We start from the raw sequence: 16,826 nt of genomic DNA, 5'->3' as shown, positions 1-16,826 counted from the left end.
GCCCGAATTATTTAAACCACTTAGTGTTGTTGGATACCTCGGAACGTTGTTGATGTACCACTTCAACCATTCCTCTCGCTCATTCGCAATAATTCACCGGGTGTGTACTATATGTATACCTTCCGGGCCTTGAACCTGCAACAATATACGGTCCTACTGTTTCTAACGGACGCAGAAAGTCCAAGGTTGCAGAGCCTCCGCACAACCACCTCTTAATTTGGCTTTCTGGGCGGAGGAATAAGCACCACCAAGCAATCAAGAAAGCAAATGCGTCTATCAGAAGCACGGCATTACCACTCGGCAATGTTAGCCTGGCAGGAAACCGGCCTCGGCGCATTCCTCATCGCTTCGGTACGTTGCAAGCCGAACTCCTTTGGACGATTCACAAGAGTTGGGTTAGTGTCTTATTAAGCATAGCGGGTTCCCCGCATTCTCATATCCAGGCGTTCTAGCCGGCAATGGTCAGTTAGCAATTACCGTGGGGCCTTAGTATCTCCACCTCATGGGCGGCATCGAATGGCTCGTTGACAACCTGCGATCCACCAAGAATATCCCTTCGGGAAATGACCACGGGCTCGCTGACCGGGGTCCCCATGTTTTCTCCGTAGGATCGACCTAGGTAAAATGGGTCCGCGAAAGCAAAGATGATCCGTTCTACACGCCTAATTGCGTTAGATCTCATAGATGCGAATCTCCTATAGCTTCGTCAAGGCCTTTTTCTAGTTCTCTTGTCCTCCTGGTATCTGCAGGATCATAAATTTTTGCAGATACATCCCCCACAATGGACCGCTCGACACCTTACGGGGACACCACTGGCAAGACTGAGTCACAACTCCTCGAGAAATTAGAGACTGGTATTCAAAGCCTCGATGCGTCCAGCTCGCTCTCTGACCAGCACCGTGCCTATTTGCTCGAAAGACATGGCACCTTGGATCTCGACCCGGTCCCTAGTATGGACCCAGCAGATCCATACAACTGGCCGTTATGGAAGGTGTGGAAATATCTACTTGCCTTACCTTTTTGCATCTCATAAATTACACTTTCTTTTCATCTCAATGTGCTTTCGTCGCTACCGTTGCCCCTGCTAACCTCAAGGTGCAATAGAAAGTATCAAACCTAATCTTGGTGGCCTTTCACGCCTGTATGGGCACCTTCACTGCCGCAGCCATTATTCCAGCATATGAAGAGATATCTGTCGATGTCGGCGTCTCGATACAGAGAGTCAGCTATCTGACCTCGCTTCAAATAGCCATTCTAGGCGGTGCCCCATTGATCTGGAAGCCTCTTTCACACCGCTTCGGACGCCGGCCGATCTTTCTGCTCTCGCTCATCCTGAGCTGTGTCTGTAATATCGGGTGTGCAAAAAGCCCAGACTATGCATCAATGGCAGCGTGTCGAGCTCTAGTCTCATTCTTCATCTGCCCAGCGATGGCCATTGGCAGCGCAGTCGTCGCGGAGACCTTCTTCCGACGTGAGCGAGCGCGTTACATGGGAATATGGACGGTGATGGTTACCCTGGGTGTACCCGTCGGGCCGTTGGTCTTCGGATTCGTGGCACAGCGCGTCGGATACCGTTGGATATACTGGATTTTGGCTGTTGTAAGTTTCTATCCCGAGCCCCATGCCTCGCACCACTAACACTGCCAAGATCAACGCCTGCGAATTCATCCTGTACATCTTCTTCGGTCCAGAAACACGCTACATCGGCGCAGACGTCACTCCTGGCGCGTCCTCTTTCAAACAAGAGTATCTATCTCTCCGACGAATTGATCCAACTCCATTCCGACTATCTGAATTCGTCCACCCCCTCAGCCTATTCACCAACATCCCCGTTCTCCTCGCAGCAGTCGCATACGCCATGGTCTTCGTCTTCGCCTCCGTGCTCAACTCAGTGGAAGTCCCACAACTCTTACAAAGTAAATTCAAACTAAACGCAGAGCAACTTGGCCTCCAATTCCTCGGCTTAATCATCGGCTCCCTACTCGGCGAGCAGCTAGGCGGCTTCATGTCCGACATGTGGATGAACGCGCGCGCCCGTCGCATCGGACACAAGCCCGCACCCGAGTATCGGCTCTGGCTCAGTTACATCGGGTACTTAGTTACTATCACAGGGATGGTCGTTTTCCTGGTATGTACGGAACAGGCTACTCCAGGTAAGTGGACAGTGGCGCCGATTATTGGCACGGGCATTGCTGCGTTCGGGAATCAGGTTATCACCACCGTGCTCACTACGTACGCGGTGGATACCTATCCTCAGGATGCGGGGAGTGTGGGTGTCTTTATTAATTTTGTGAGGTCTACGTGGGGCTTCATTGGCCCTTTTTGGTATGTCCGGATTTGTATCCTTTGGTAGAGGTTATTGGCTGATGGTGTTAGGTTTCCGGATATGTTTGAGGCTGTGGGTATCGGGAAGAGCTCGGGGGTGGTTACGGCGTTGATTATGGGGGTGAGTTTTGTTCCGACGGCGGTTTTACATTGGCAGGGTCGGAGGTGGCATTCGTGAGAAGTTGTTTTCTCTAAGAGGTCTGTTGAATTGATTCCAGGGGATTCGCGAGTTTAGCTATCTTGGCGTTAAGTTCTTGTTTCTATTTTCCTTGGTAATTCGGATATTGGAAGAATATTCTCTGGCTAGCATACCTCTATATCTTACCTCCTATTCCCTTACGGCCTACATGGTGTTTTCAATTCCCTTTACTTTCATGACGAAGGCCATGCGTGTAGTATGCACCACTAACGCAAAGACCAGACTGAAGAAATCTTACATACAGGCATCCGACTCACCTTAACGATATCGAGCACTTACGTACTATTCCCAGGTTACCAACCACCCATTAGTTACTCGAAAATGAGGGGTATACTCGGCCGAGTCACCGGCGAAGCCCCAAGAACTGTCTTTGTATATGCTACCAAATATTCTATTTCCAAGTCCAATAATATTATCAGAACCCCATTTATAGTCAAAGATGCCCTTATACGAAATCCAAGCGGGACAAGCTCGGCCAAACCTCACGCATATCCCCAGTCGCAGGTTTACGACTCCCAGCGCTTTTGTGGATGTTCGGTTTAACGATGTTGGTTAGAATCATAATTACGTGGCTGGGAAGGACGTCCGTTACTTTCTTTTCTGAGCGAGGGGAAATGAATAATCTGATGATTCTAATTCAGTGTTCTGTCAATCGTATCATTGCCAGCGTTCGGACTGGGCCGAGTAGAACGGCGGAGGATTTTACTGCAGATTCAAGATGCGTGAAATAGGGTCGTTAATCCTAGTTAGAAGAAGGCGAAGGAAAAAGAGTTGAAGAAAGTGTTTATCATGGGTTCACTATTGTAGGAGTGGGAAAAGGTTTTCTGCTTCCAGTAAGATATATATATATCCCCAACACAAGGGTGGCACCGGACTGACACATTGTTCAAACACAGGCCGGAGGTGACGTTGACTGGTTTAAGGAGAATTTTCTAAAATTCCAGCAGTTGCGCAAGGAAGGGGACCAAGATTTTATTGACCTTGTGGAGGAGATGCGCAGTCCTGAGGACTTGGCTTCGAAGATTAAGGACTAGGACCGAGGTTTACTGCAACTTGGCCGTTGTCTGCACCTTTCTATGTCAAGTCAAGCTGCGTAATAGGTAGCTGTAGGTAACCATGATTAATACGAAGCATTCATCCAGTGCTACATTATCGTAAATCTCGGCGTTGTACTAAAAGAAGAGCTCGAATGGATTTTCATTCACATTCCTTAATGCCACGCGGGGTATCTCCTATAGGCGCTAGGTCTCATGCATGGGGCTATATAGGTGACACTTTCACGACGTCGTACATCCGCTGATATGGACAAAATACCACCGATGGGCATCGGTACTAGTCTCACTAGTCCCATCATTGCCCTTGGTTGAATCAATCCCAGTAATCTCTGTCACGTCACCCGTGGTCACAGTTGCCTCATCGGCACTGGTAATCCAGTACTCCGGACTGGCGTGGTGGTATCCAAGCAGCTTGGGGGGTAGCTTAGGTACAATGTCATCGGTATGAGTGACCCGATAGTTGCCACCCTTGTTCTGGTCGGTGATATACTGGGCCAATTCGAGATTTCCCAGTCGGGGTTGGCCATAGTTGTACTATTCAATCAGCACACTACCTCGATCCTCGGATCAATACACAGGCTCACTTACCAACTCAACCGTACGTCCAGCATTTCGGAAGACAGTCGCCGCGAGCGCCGACAAGGCAGCACCGTAGCTATGCCCTGTCATCACTAGAGTGTAGTCTGGATGGCTCGATAGGGCAGAATCCACCTTGGCGCTCATCTCGTCGGCTATCTCACTCCACGCTTTCCAGAAACCGCTATGCACTTCGCACCCGGAACACAAATTGCTGGCATCCTCGAGGCCAAAATTCAGATTTGCGATCCAGTTGGCCAGGTCGGAGCTTCCTCGGAATGAAAGCACCAAGAGTTTGTTCGTGTCATCGGCAGCAAGAAATCCGGCAGGGCTTCCATAGGACGACGATCTGAATCATTGTCGGTCATGGACAACCCAACGCTCTCGTGGGGAACAGACTTACTCGTTGAATTCGTCAAGCGACTTCGTAGAAGCAGCTTCTACAAGGGGACAATTGCCACCTCCGCATGACAGCTTAGTCCCCGTAGAGTTCAGGTTCTCTTCACAATACGCAGCCGCACTATATTGTGCGTAGAGATCCAGGTTTCTGAGGACCGAGGCACTGACATCTATATCTGTCAGCATATACGCGTAGGTTAGGAAACTGAGCAAGGGACAAACATACCTCTGCGCAGCGGAGCTGGCGCAGCTTGAGCCAGTAGAAAAAGACCAGCAACGGTCCCCAATCGCCCGAGACTAAGCATTCTGACTTCCAAGTACGACGAGACGTCCTTACGAATACATACCCCTTGCGAACTACGTCTATTTATACTGCAACTATACCTTCATTCTTTGGTTTGCTCTAATCATCCCTACGACCGAAGCCATTTGGTCAAGCCCCGCGCACTATACCCGGCAGGTGGCATATCCCAGCACGCGATGATACTCAAGGAATGTATGGCTGAGTGGGCGATCCTTCAGAATGTTAACTATCACTTTTCTAGAATAGTGGTTCGTCAGGCCGAGCCATGTGCATGACTAGTGCGTGGGATGTTTTCCATTAGACCCTATCACTGATAAGGGACTCCAACGTGTTGATGACTTCGTTTTTCGATAGGTGTTCCTGAGAGCGTTTCTGCGAGTCGCTGCCTAGTGCCAAACATTTGAAACTCGTTACGTTTAGCTGTGGTTTCTCCTCCTCTCACATAATAAACGGGATTGAATATTTCTGTTAGTTCCTCATGTTATCTGAAGGGATGCCTACATTAGCGTTTTTCAGAGTGAAACTCCGTCGGATCGCCGATCACGGAAAATTTCTCTCACAACGTTCTCCAATCTAAATTCCCCCTTTCGGAATTGTTTCGGACGATCTTCGGTGTCACTATTTGACCACGGGATCGCAGTGATACCTGGGTGCATTAATACATATTATCGTTCGGCCTACTAACGACACTGTGTACGTGAAAGAGACTGCAAGCGGACAAAAACATATTATCTGGTCTATTTTGGAGTCAATATAGTACCAGCTATAAGGGGCTGCTGCCCAAGCCCTGCCTGCCGAAACATGCAATGAGATGACCAGATATGTCATGGAAAGTTGGGTTCGCATGGCTTCGGGTAGGGCTTGATTTCCCCTCACACGTTGGCTTGGCTAAGGGGGTAGGAAGTCAGCTGGCATTTCTGACGGTCAGGGACTGGAGGAAAACCGTTCTCATTGTCTTTGGAAGCTTGATTCATCCAATGGAACTCAAGTGCAGTACATGCTCCTCACTTGATCGCTATATCTTTGCGCTTAGGACTACTCGTTAGTCTCTAGATCGATTCCTTCCTAAAATAATGTGATACGGTTCCTTTTAGCAGTCGACGTGGGTTGGGACTCGTTAAATCCTGAGATACCCTTGTACCTTATTGACTGTTCTTCTCCGGCAAGCGATATTAAAATCGTACAACTATTGGGCACAGGGCGATGAGAGGAAAGTATTTTGTGTTCAGCTCCAGCGCGCTGTCTTATAGCATGCATTTCTTAGTTAGCTGTGAGAGCATGTCACCTAGGATTGGTCACACTTAGTCCCCGCCGATATAGAAAACACCGGATCTTCTGGCATTGGGAACTCCAGAAACGCATTCAAAATGTCCATCATCGTACTTACTGTTTGCAATATTGGATCATAGTAGGATGACTCGCTTCCATTGGATAGACCAAGGCTATCACCCTAACCCTCTGAAATATATGTGCCCCTCCAGTATTCAATAGCATATTATTTGAGGGTTCGTATAGAATATCGTCAATGTCATCAGAGAATGACTTTATCTGTCATTCCAGCTGTATCGAGATACATATACAAATATATGTCAGTTTGCGCAGAGTAGGAATCAACTCGAATATGGATACAGTGATTCACATAATCAGTAAGCCGCCTACTTCCTCACCCTCGCCTCTATCACCGACTCACTTCCCCTAGGTGAGTGCCATATCTGCACTAGCTCAAGACCAACCTTGCCAAAAAGAGCCTTCCACTGGGAAACCGTGCGTTCCAATCCAGCAGTGTGCAGCCACATGAGAATATCCATCTCCGCAGCCCTCAGATCCGCGCCCGTGTCAGGAAGCACATAATCATCGATCAGCAATGTTGAATACTCCGGATCCATGGCTTCGACGACTCGCGATAGGATCTGGGCACTCTTGGCATCGGACCAGTTATGGAGGACGTCACGGAGAAAGTACGCACGGGCTCCTAGAAGATGATACTTTAGGTATTGGTTCATCACAGGAGCGAAGTTAAGAGACATACCTTTCACAGGCTGCGGCGTAAAGAAGTCGTATTCCATCGCCTCAATTCCATCGGGTAGTTTTTCAATCCGCTGAAGAGTCAGTGGCAGATCTTGGAGGATTAGCCGACCTGGAGTGTCCGGGTATTTCTCTTTAAAACGAATGAGTTCCTGGCCGGGTCCTCCCCCGACATCTACCATCAAACTGGAGCTGGGGTCGCGGTGTGCGTTTGCGAACTTCTCCGCCGCAGGGTAGATTTCGAACCATTGAGGTAGGTTCCCTACTCGTCGCGCGGCCATGTAGTCGTCGAAGGCCTGCTTCTGCTCAGGGTTCTTTTCTAGTAGCCCGAAGATCACATCGGTGCCGTGGGCGAATTTGAATAGGGTTATTGCGTCTGGTTCGTCGGCGAATTGCTGGATTCCGGGTCCTCGCATGTATTCGACGAGTCTACCTCCCTAAAATATCTCATTTTAGTCATGTATCTCAGTTCGAAGCGGAGGTCAGTGCCGTACCATTCCAAAGTCCAAGTCAAAACTAGAAAAGGGTCAGCTAGATTCTTCAAGAACAAAATTCCGAGAAAGGGGGCAGGGCATACTGATGCTTCTCTGCAGCGATCGATCCCGGCAAGATCTTGAAATGAGTTTTCTCATTGGCCGCATAAGTTTCATTCTCGACCTCATCGCAAAGGCCAATGGCCGTGAGAACACGCATTACACGAACTGGGAGCCAAGGTCAATTTTCATACGGATACGAGACCTTTCTTTCGCGAGCTGACCGATGAGCAAGAGATTCTCCCCACATTCGCCAGCTATTTGCGACGCTGTAACCGGGCCCCCATTCCGCGCTGCGATAACATGAAGGAATCGCCGCTCGATAGCAACTCGGATGGATATATTTTGCATGATCTCCGGTTAGTTAGTTATGATCGATGCGATCTAATCGTTCGTGGGCGAACCTGGAAGTTTAAACGTGATGTTGTCTCTACTGGGGTTTCCACAGCAAGTTGCAACGCGCGAATGGCTTTCAGGAGTTCACCATGTGCGTTAGCGTCGCCTGCTGCCTCTGCGGCAGCGAGCTTCTGCACTTCGGCAAGCTGTTTTGAAACTGGCATTTTGTGGGACTATTCTCGTTTGGAATGGGGAGTAGGCGCGGGGAAACATGGGTTTAAATCAATGTAGTCGTGCATGGTTCGGGTCTAGGATGACCAAGAGTACGCCGTTAGGTCTAGATCTAGAATGGCTATCCTCGTATGATTATGTTTTGTGTAATTTTTCATTGCAGATGTAATCCGAGCGAACCAACACTGTTCTAGTGATCTAACTGAAATGGACAGGAATGTCGGAACTTTCTGAGAAGCTTTGAGGCGGGAATTCCACTCAGGGGGGCACATTAATACACTTCATTCGATTCGCAGATTGAACCTCGGGATTATATTAACAGTACATGCACTATTCATGTCGCTAATTGAGACCACTCCAGTTTGGTGGATATAACGGCAAGATCCCTGTTCAAATACCACCCTGCACTCTAGTTCTACGACCTACTTCGTGCAACAGCATTGAAGCGTGCTGGAGTGTTACACCCGTGCCTCAATTTGCGCAGTTGAAGTTATACTTATACCCCCATCCTGGTGTGCCATTTAGTTAATGGTGGATCCCGCGCTGGCTTAAGTACCATGTTCTTGCCCAGCCTCCAGTAGCCATGCGACGCCAATCCTAAGAATATCAGCGCTACCGAGTATAGGTCTGATAGCGCATAGACTAGAGACTAATAGAGATTGTCTATTCCATGTACAAGTGAATCTCTCATATAATGAACGTACTCTACCCGCCTAGCATTGAATATCCCTCAAGAGTGAAAGAAAATGGGTGCAACCTCAGTGAAGTCTTACAGCAAGAATCACAGATTAAGTGCCATACCAAGCTCTTTGCTGGTCATCTTTCATAATAGAAACAGTATTCTTCGATGAGTGGGTGGGACGGGAAGCTAACCCTAATCTTGGGGTTTCTCTGGCCACATAGAGACTGGGTGAGAAGCTCGGAGAGGTCCACTGTCAAGTAAGCGCACATGTCTACCATATAAGTCTATGCCCTCCGGGGGATGTGGAAAATTCCGCTGCCAGCATGGTGACGGTCCCAGCTGTGAGGGAATAATGAAAATCTTGATAAAGTACGTTCCGGCATCCCTTCTTTATCTACTCCGGGATACCTAAGGGACTAACACCCGCAAATGATACCGTATGAGGGGTCAGAGGACGCCATTTACGGAGAAAGGGCGCGATAAGCCTCTCAAGATCTCTTACTGGGGATGACCCCAACTCCACGCCCTGCGGACGCTCACCGCGAATAATTGTAACTATACGCCCAAGCTTTTGGGATATAAAGTAGAGAGACAGACGAATACGGGCCTATGATCGAGAGGCCAGAAGAACAAATCAGTGATATGGCCGATCTTTTACTTGGAAAAATGGTTGGGTGTGGAAGGTATTCTTGTCGGTTCCATGCCGAATAACGATAAAGAGGTCTCAAAATAAACGGACGTGGAGGGAGGAGAGGAAGGAGATCTGGGGAAGATACTTGGCCAAACTACCAGAGGACGAACTCAGGCGAGATGTGCTTGCCACCAACCCCAATATTCCTAAGGAGGCGGTTTGAGCGATGTTGGGCTCGTTGAGGAACAGGTGCTGCAGTTACTAGTGGAACCGGGTGCGAAGTATGTCAATGAAAGATGGTTGGTGGCTTTATTCGTTACCTCCTCATGACCTATGCTCCTTATGATATTTATAGGCTAATTTATAATGACAGTGGATTCCTCAAAAGCTCTTATTTTAACATCTCTCGGACTCCACAGTGGTCTGTCTCGTCACCAGGATCTGTCTTCCGGATTGCTGGGGCTTAATACTAGTATCGTCACTTTCCCTACCATGTCCATCTAATGCCCCTTTGGCATAGGTCGAAACACGTGTCACACACGTACTTTGAGATTGGTCATCTAGCTGTATCCAGGACTCACGGCGATTGTGGCTGTCATTCAGGTAGTCCGACGGAGTCGTACCACTTCGAGAATGCCCGTAGCCTGCAGCGCTCTTGATATCTTGCGTAAATCGAACGAAGAAAGGACGAAGGACTGGAATTGACCCAAAGATAATGATGAACCACATCTCCGTGAGCACCCAGGTGTTTAGTTTATAAATCGCGTATGTGAGGTCATCGTGCGTGATGGAGGCAATGGCCACTGTTTTGTTGATGCCGGCGATACCTGCTCTACATGATTCCTTAGTATAGACCGAACAAGAAGGAATATAAGAGTTCAACATACATTAGACCCCCACTCATTATTAGGCAAAGTCCAACCTTGGTTGTGAGCTTCATCTGCTGTAATCGACCGATAATATAGACCGGATAAAAGGCAAGAAAAAGGTCCGCGGCTGCACCAATGCCTAGAGAACTGTTTAGTCCTATTCGGGTACGATATTTCAATCTACCACGTACTGCCCTGTAGAAAGCCGACCTGGGAGCAGATTAGGACCTTATCACAGGTTCCTGGGATGTCTGGATCCCAGAGCTTCTTTGTTGGGTCACACTGGTTCAAGATTAGGCCCACCTCGATCACGTTGATGATACCCTGTATCGCTCCGACTCCGTATAGAACAATACGACCGATACTCCTCGTGCGAGCTTGAAGCGATAGGAGGAAGGAGACGACTGCGATCCGGGAGATTGCGAGGCAAAGTATGGCTACAATCTGTGCCATCCAGCTCCACAGGTTGGTTTGTACGATATTGCTGCCTGATAATAAGTCTTGATGGTTTCCTAGGCCATACCTCACGCTCACAGTCATAAGACATTGCGTACACAACGCCAATACCTTTTTGTGGTCAGTATCAATTAGAATTAGGGCACGGGCGAGGCAATACCAATGCAATAGTCACCCAAATGAAGTCCCATCGTACGCCGAAAACACCAAAGTATGGTTGACCCGGTGGAGAGAAGGATGCTGTTTTCGCTCGCAATGCGAACAATATCAACGCCAGACCCGCTTCGGCCCAAGTAACCCCAAGAACCAGGGAGCCTTTCCCGCCATATGCTGAAGCTGATGATTCTGTCATTGAAAGTTGTGGCAAGCAATCCGTCCCAGGGAAAAGGAAAGACTACATTTGCCCACATATAGCATGCAGCCTTCAAACCACCCCTGGTTTCTGTCCGCATTGCATCTTTAACCTAATAACATCAAAGCTTGGCAGTTGCATGTGAGCTTTTCCATCAGTCATAACGTTTCATTGGTATACGCGTTCGTAAACAAGGGTCATATAGTACTGGCATTCTCTGTCGGTCTCGACCGGGCGCCTCCATGTTACACTGCTACTAGAATATCTGCCCAATAAGTAGATACGACATCTTGGCCGTTTGTTCTCTCCACAGCCGTACGCTTAGACTGACGGCTGATTTCTTGTCCCGCATTGTGGTTGGACTGTACCCCAGCTTAGCGTCGATCCCCCATGCTTAGCATCTGCATTGGTTTCAAGCATCCCTACAGGTATATGCTGGGATATTAATTAACGGCGCACGGGAGGTAAATAGCAACTTGCAGATCTGCCTTCTTTCGTCCGCCGGTTTCCTCCGTAGGGTAGCAATCTCCTTAACCGCGCAATATGCGACTTTGTAAATTTCAAGCATGTAGCTTCGGTGCTCCTGACTCGCGCTATTCGCTCAATGATGCAATTCAAGCCAATATTTCAAGATTCCGGCTTGGCTGTGTTGCATTGTACTACCCAAGTTAAGAGTAGGGGGGAAGGTTGTGGCTAAACGGAGTGAAGCACCCAAACTCCCAAGAGTTGCTTTGCTTTGCTTGTTGCTCCCCCCTGGTTCTTTTTTCCTTATCCAATTTTTGTCTGGTGTTCACCCTTCCTACATACCCCAGTGCCCCCTATTACCTATCTTAGGTCATCGCAATGGCGCGATTTGAATCGGACGAGAAGCCTCCTGTTCGCATCCAAGGTACCAACATTGATGAGGAGACAGAGGCTCTCGAAGGATATGTCGTTGATCCCTCCCAGTATCCTGACAATGCAGCGCACTTGAAAACAAGCCGTGACGGTCGATTCGTTCTGATTCCGCAACCGCTCGATACACCCAATGATCCATTAAATTGGTCTTCAAGGAAGAAGTGGTGGCTTGTGGCAATAGTAGCGTATATCGCGCTGCTGGCTGATTATACTGGAGGAACTGCTATCATTACTGTTATCCCACAATCTATGTAGGCCCACGAGTCACCGCACCGCCCCTCCCCCCCCCCTCCCCTTTGCTAGCCCGACAACTAATCAGATAACATAGTCAATGGGAGTTAGCTCAAGCGACCGCGCAGAGAGCTGTGGTGGGCAATCTCTTCACTATAGGAGCTTGTGGTCTCTTCGTGGTCCCCCTGGCGAGTTATTTCGGGCGCCTTCCGGTTACTCTATTGTTTCAATGTGTCATGGTGGGCACCTGCGCCTGGTCGGCTGCAGCCACCAGTTTTCCCTCCTATCTAGCTGCGCGGATTCTTAACGGCTTCTTTTGCAGTGTGGGTCAAGGCGGAGCTTTGATGTGGATCAAGGACCTCTTCTTCTTCCATGAGCACCCCAGAGTGATTAACTATGTAGAGTTCTCCATTATTATGAGCCCATATCTCGGACCCTTAATTGCCTCGTTTATTGTGTCCGGGGTAAGTTGGCGCTGGGCATTCTGGCTCTGCACAATCATGTCCGGAGTCGGTTTAATCCTCATTCTGTTTCTCGACGAAACATTGTTTGACCGCAAGCACCCACTACTATCGCGAGGGTCCTATATTAGCCGCCTAACTGGTCTGCACCAAGCAGAGGCCTGGCCGCAGAGAAGCTTCGTCCAGTGTCTGGCACGACCGGTTGTAGCCATTACGAAAATCCCTGTACTGACGATTCTCGTATACTACTTTCTCAATTTCGCTTGGGTTATCGGCGTCAACACGACAATCGCCATCTGGCTAAGCAATATATATGGCTTCTCAACCCGAGGCATCGGTAAGGCTCCAAATATCGCCGATATAGGTGACACCGAGTAACACATCCCAGGTTACTTCTATTTCTTCGGTATTGTTGGCGTCCTAGTTGGGTGGTTCACGGGGCATTTCCTTCACGATGGCGTTGGTCGGTATTACACCAAACGACACGGCGGACGACTGGACCCCGAGGCTCGGCTTATTATCACGTACCCTGCCACGATAATCTGCTGCGTTAGTCTGATCATCTTAGGCTTCGCATTTCAATACCATTGGCACTACATGGCCATCGCGGTCTTTGCCACTACGCAATGTATCGGCGTCATGATCATCACTACGGCTATCAATGCCTACCTCCTCGATTCGTACCCCGAGGGATCTGGAGAGGTGGGAGCGTGGGTAACTGCTAGTCGGAACTGGGCAGGATTTATGGCCACTTATATTCAGATTGACTGGGTGACACGGCTGGGACCTGCGAAGGCGCTGGGGATTCAAGCTGCTATTACATTTGCGTCGGTGTTTTTCATGGTCTTCCTGCAGGTGTATGGCAAACGGTTGAGGCATTGGCAGGGACGGATGGTGTTTAACAGACAAGGAAAGTAATAGTTCATGCGTTCGACCAGTATGATATCAAAAGTTGAGAACGATTCACTCTTACTTTCCATGTATCCAATGTACACTAGGTATGTTACGTTCGGGTAGAAGCCATCACTCTCCTTCGCTTTAGTCGGGTCATGCAAGACTTGTCCCACCATATGCCACGTCTTAACATTTCCCTTATAACCACAATTCACAAAAGCGCCAAAGTAACATTGACCCATACACAGTCTACATCTTAACAAACCACCTCACCCTTTCCCAGCTCAACCTCCAAACCCACCAGCAACGTCAACAGCACAATGCAACTCACAACCCTCCACCTCCTCACCCTCTTCACCCTCCTCCACTCCACCACCACAACGTCGCAAAACACCCCCATCTCAAACAAAACCCTTCAATCCCTCCCCCGCCCAAACACAGACTTTAACATCCACACCGGCCCCCTCCTCTCGCCTCTCCTCCACCCCCGCATCCCCGGCACCCCCGGCTCCTCCCAAACAAGAACCCACCTAACCAATTTCTTCAAATCCACCCTCCCAACGTGGACCCTTGAATACCAAACCTCAACATCCAACCCCGATAAAATCCCAATAACAAACCTAATTGCCACCCGCGACCCCCCGGGCCTCCCCCCCGGAAACATATCCCGCCTGACCCTTGTCTCCCACTACGACACCAAGGAATCACCGACTGGGTTTATCGGGGCGATTGATAGTGCCGCTCCCTGCGCAATACTGTTGCATGTTGTTCGGAGTGTTGATGCTGCTTTGACACGGAAATGGGCGAGTCCTAGTTCCGGTTCCGGTTCTGGGCGTGGTGAAGAGGGGAAGGGTATACAGGTAGTATTCACGGATGGGGAGGAAGGGTTTGATTCCCACCCCGAGGAAATGTTATCCGGAGCGAGGTCGTTGGCGGCTGAATGGGGAGGGGTGAAGGGGAAGTATCCGGGTGGATCGAAGTTTGAGAGTCGGATTAGGGCTATATCGTTGTTTGTGTTGTTAGATTTGCTGGGGGCGAGGGGGCCGAAGATTGTGTCGTATTTTAATAATACGCATGGGGAGTATCGGGCTGTTGCCGGGTTGGAGGGGAGGTTAAGGGGGTTGGGGTTGTTTAGGTCTGCGAAGGGGCTGTGGTTTACAGATGGGGAGAGGGACGAGGGGGGTGGAGGGCAGAGGTATCCGGTGTACGATGACCATGTGCCATTTCAGGAGCGCGGGGTGAGGGTTTTGCATGTTATTGATAACGAGCCCGAGGGGAGGGGGTTTCCCGGGGTGTGGCACACGTTGGACGACGATGGGGAGCATTTGGATGAGGAGGTTTTGGGGGATTGGAGTGTTTTAGTGATTGCTTTTGTGGTGGAGTGGTTGGGGTTGGAGGGGTATATGGCTTGAGGGGGAGTGTTACGGTTAGGGATAATGGTAAAGGCTCGACAGTTTCTAGTCAAGTATATATGTAATGCGCTTATTTTATTTGGACTATATCGTAGTGTAACATATTCGTCTGTGGCTGTCACCTCAACATCCCATCTCTGCGGATCTTCATGTGTTCGTAATAACACCAAGGATCCAATGAACACAGGAGGACTATTCAGGTTTATACACCTTGGCCAATACAATACCAAAGGCTTATATGTTGTTTTCTGCAGTCTCCTGTGGCGTTGGGTAAGTTGTCGGTCCGGGACTAGTGTCTCACCCACTGTATCTCCCAATCCAGTGGTCATTGATACATTCCTTTGCACCCACCTACCAGTACGTTTCATCGGGAGAGATGTATCCTTCAACGAACTACAGCCTGATCAACGTATCATCCTCACACCCACCCCCGGACCGGGAAAGCGGCTACCTCGATCAACGAGCCTCACTAGAAGAGAGTCACCTATGTTTCAAGCCTTGATGACAGTCAACTATTCGGGAAGTGGAAAAAGCACGGACCTTTGCTTCATATTCTTCATCTTTAGCTCCCGCAACATCTTCTCATACCGCTCATACTGACTTCCAGGGACATCTTTAATGCGGATTTCCTTGTGTTTCCTAGTCCAGCCCTGCGCACTGGGGCCCAGTCTATCGGCACTGTGGACGGCCCCGCCAACCATAGGGTCCAGTAAATGACTGACCTCAGTATTTGCCGGGCTGACAAACAACGGATGGTGTCCCTTTCCGTCGAGTTTACACTCCTCTTCGTCGGCCAGGTACTCGCTTTCGGGGGTGGTTATTAGCGGATCATAGGAGGCCTTGTGATGGCCGACCTCATCGTCGGTCCCTGTTTTACAAGTCTCCGTTCGTTCAGGGTTGAGGATCTGCCTTTCGAAATCGATGGCCTCCTCCTTCGCTTCTTTTGGTGGTTCGAGGTTGATCACGGTGTGGAGCGTGCGTCGTGAGGCTGGCAGAAGCGGTTGAGTAATGGGATGATACTGAGAGATCAGCAAGCGGTTCGCTTTCATGGCCATTTGGCCAGTGTATCTTCGGGAAAGCATTGTGCTTCTTCACATCCGAATGAGGGCGGTATCAGGGTTGATGTAGTAGGGATAGGATAACTTGGTAGTGGGTAGACAGCGACTTTGCAACAACCCGGGGATAAATGAAGGAGAAATTCTGGAGGGATTCCCAGTTTATATGAGATTCGAATGACCGGGATCCATGACGAGGAAGAGTGTCATCAAGCTGGTCATCGCCAACCAAAGTCGATGGATGCTGATGCCTCAGGCAGGATGACGTCATTCATGGTCTAGATTCACTAAACAATCTATTCAGGATCCATAGTTCTTTATCGATTCCTGCAGGCAATGGGATTGTTTCAACAGGCTGTTGCACCCCTGGTACACACAATGCTTGCCGTTGTTTGGGCGAGTGCTGATTGGCTCCCACGCGCTTTCCGGTTTGGTGCTCCAAGCCCTAAGAGAAGGACAAGTGAAAAATATAGTATCTTGAGCAATGTAGCGCTGTGCAACACACGGGGGAATCAATTGATTTCCATAGTATCTTTGGCCGTTTTCCGCCTTCATAATGCCATCATGTGTCAAATGGGAGGTACAGGTTGGAAAAACGGTTACACCAACCAACCTCCTTTCCTTTTTCTGGGGTCAACATCATAGTCATGGATCTAGGTCCACATCTCAGGTACAATGGCGAAGACTACGAATTTCTTCGCTGCGACCGGTCTTTCTCCTCGCGATCAGTCCTGTACGCGCACTGCAGAGATACTTGTCAACTCGCTTGGTGCGAACGATGTGCTCGCGTCTTTCTTTCCACGTCTGCGAAAGCCACACACCTTCGAGGCTCCGGCGCTCATCACCTGTGTCCAGCCCGTGACGGGTAGGATTTTCAGTCTGCCGACGATTTGGGCGTCCCCC

At 49.4% G+C, this 16,826-nt stretch overlaps 7 protein-coding genes across 7 annotated transcripts; 3 read left to right on the top strand and 4 right to left on the bottom strand.

The window, feature by feature from the left end:
- Positions 1–781: 781 nt before the first annotated feature.
- On the top strand, positions 782–2,503 carry BDW43DRAFT_301773 (putative MFS multidrug transporter; the record flags this gene model as incomplete). The annotated part of the gene is made up of 4 exons (XM_032045105.1): positions 782–991; positions 1,105–1,599; positions 1,649–2,325; positions 2,377–2,503. 4 exons carry the CDS (start codon positions 782–784, stop codon positions 2,501–2,503), a joined length of 1,509 nt encoding a protein of 502 aa, XP_031898145.1.
- Positions 2,504–3,765: 1,262 nt separating this feature from the next.
- On the bottom strand, positions 3,766–4,872 carry BDW43DRAFT_141211 (lipase family protein). The gene is made up of 4 exons (XM_032038319.1): positions 4,781–4,872; positions 4,559–4,724; positions 4,168–4,504; positions 3,766–4,113 (listed from the first exon to the last, which is right to left on the bottom strand). Exons 1-4 carry the CDS (start codon positions 4,857–4,859, stop codon positions 3,802–3,804), a joined length of 894 nt encoding a protein of 297 aa, XP_031898144.1. The 5' UTR covers positions 4,860–4,872; the 3' UTR covers positions 3,766–3,801.
- A 1,641-nt stretch (positions 4,873–6,513) lies between these two features.
- On the bottom strand, positions 6,514–7,976 carry BDW43DRAFT_320788 (O-methyltransferase; the record flags this gene model as incomplete). The annotated part of the gene is made up of 6 exons (XM_032049163.1): positions 6,514–6,830; positions 6,888–7,320; positions 7,378–7,399; positions 7,461–7,584; positions 7,641–7,770; positions 7,821–7,976. 6 exons carry the CDS (start codon positions 7,974–7,976, stop codon positions 6,514–6,516), a joined length of 1,182 nt encoding a protein of 393 aa, XP_031898143.1.
- Positions 7,977–9,692: 1,716 nt separating this feature from the next.
- On the bottom strand, positions 9,693–10,973 carry BDW43DRAFT_313119 (uncharacterized protein; the record flags this gene model as incomplete). Its single annotated transcript, XM_032047517.1, has 4 exons — positions 9,693–10,128; positions 10,184–10,304; positions 10,357–10,732; positions 10,782–10,973. 4 exons carry the CDS (start codon positions 10,971–10,973, stop codon positions 9,693–9,695), a joined length of 1,125 nt encoding a protein of 374 aa, XP_031898142.1.
- A 528-nt stretch (positions 10,974–11,501) lies between these two features.
- BDW43DRAFT_141201 (putative MFS transporter) lies at positions 11,502–13,528 on the top strand. Its single transcript, XM_032038318.1, has 3 exons — positions 11,502–12,121; positions 12,199–12,899; positions 12,951–13,528. Exons 1-3 carry the CDS (start codon positions 11,817–11,819, stop codon positions 13,478–13,480), a joined length of 1,536 nt encoding a protein of 511 aa, XP_031898141.1. The 5' UTR covers positions 11,502–11,816; the 3' UTR covers positions 13,481–13,528.
- A 248-nt stretch (positions 13,529–13,776) lies between these two features.
- BDW43DRAFT_320785 (glutaminyl-peptide cyclotransferase family protein) lies at positions 13,777–14,868 on the top strand (the record flags this gene model as incomplete). Its single annotated transcript, XM_032049162.1, has 1 exon — positions 13,777–14,868. One exon carries the CDS (start codon positions 13,777–13,779, stop codon positions 14,866–14,868), a length of 1,092 nt encoding a protein of 363 aa, XP_031898140.1.
- Positions 14,869–15,380: 512 nt separating this feature from the next.
- On the bottom strand, positions 15,381–15,950 carry BDW43DRAFT_313116 (uncharacterized protein; the record flags this gene model as incomplete). The annotated part of the gene is made up of 1 exon (XM_032047516.1): positions 15,381–15,950. The coding sequence occupies one exon, from the start codon at positions 15,948–15,950 to the stop codon at positions 15,381–15,383; it is 570 nt and encodes a 189-aa protein (XP_031898139.1).
- Positions 15,951–16,826: the final 876 nt, after the last annotated feature.

Source organism: Aspergillus alliaceus (genome assembly GCF_009176365.1).
Source record: "Aspergillus alliaceus strain CBS 536.65 unplaced genomic scaffold BDW43scaffold_35, whole genome shotgun sequence".
NCBI lineage: Eukaryota > Fungi > Ascomycota > Eurotiomycetes > Eurotiales > Aspergillaceae > Aspergillus > Aspergillus alliaceus.
The sequence above is the reverse complement of the archived record's forward strand: the minus strand, read 5'-3'. Positions and strand labels throughout refer to the sequence as shown.

Bases quoted from the DNA above. Each gene is read 5' to 3' on its own strand.
- BDW43DRAFT_141211 (XM_032038319.1), bottom strand. From the start codon at position 4,859: ATGCTTAGTCTCGGGCGATTGGGGACCGTTGCTGGTCTTTTTCTACTG. The intron at 4,725-4,780 runs GTATGTTTGTCC...TGACAGATATAG, and splicing joins GCCAGCTCCGCTGCGCAGAG to ATGTCAGTGCCTCGGTCCTC. The intron at 4,114-4,167 runs GTAAGTGAGCCT...CTGATTGAATAG, and splicing joins CTGGACGTACGGTTGAGTTG to TACAACTATGGCCAACCCCG.
- BDW43DRAFT_141201 (XM_032038318.1), top strand. From the start codon at position 11,817: ATGGCGCGATTTGAATCGGACGAGAAGCCTCCTGTTCGCATCCAAGGT. The intron at 12,122-12,198 runs GTAGGCCCACGA...CAGATAACATAG, and splicing joins ACTGTTATCCCACAATCTAT to TCAATGGGAGTTAGCTCAAG. The intron at 12,900-12,950 runs GTAAGGCTCCAA...AACACATCCCAG, and splicing joins CTTCTCAACCCGAGGCATCG to GTTACTTCTATTTCTTCGGT.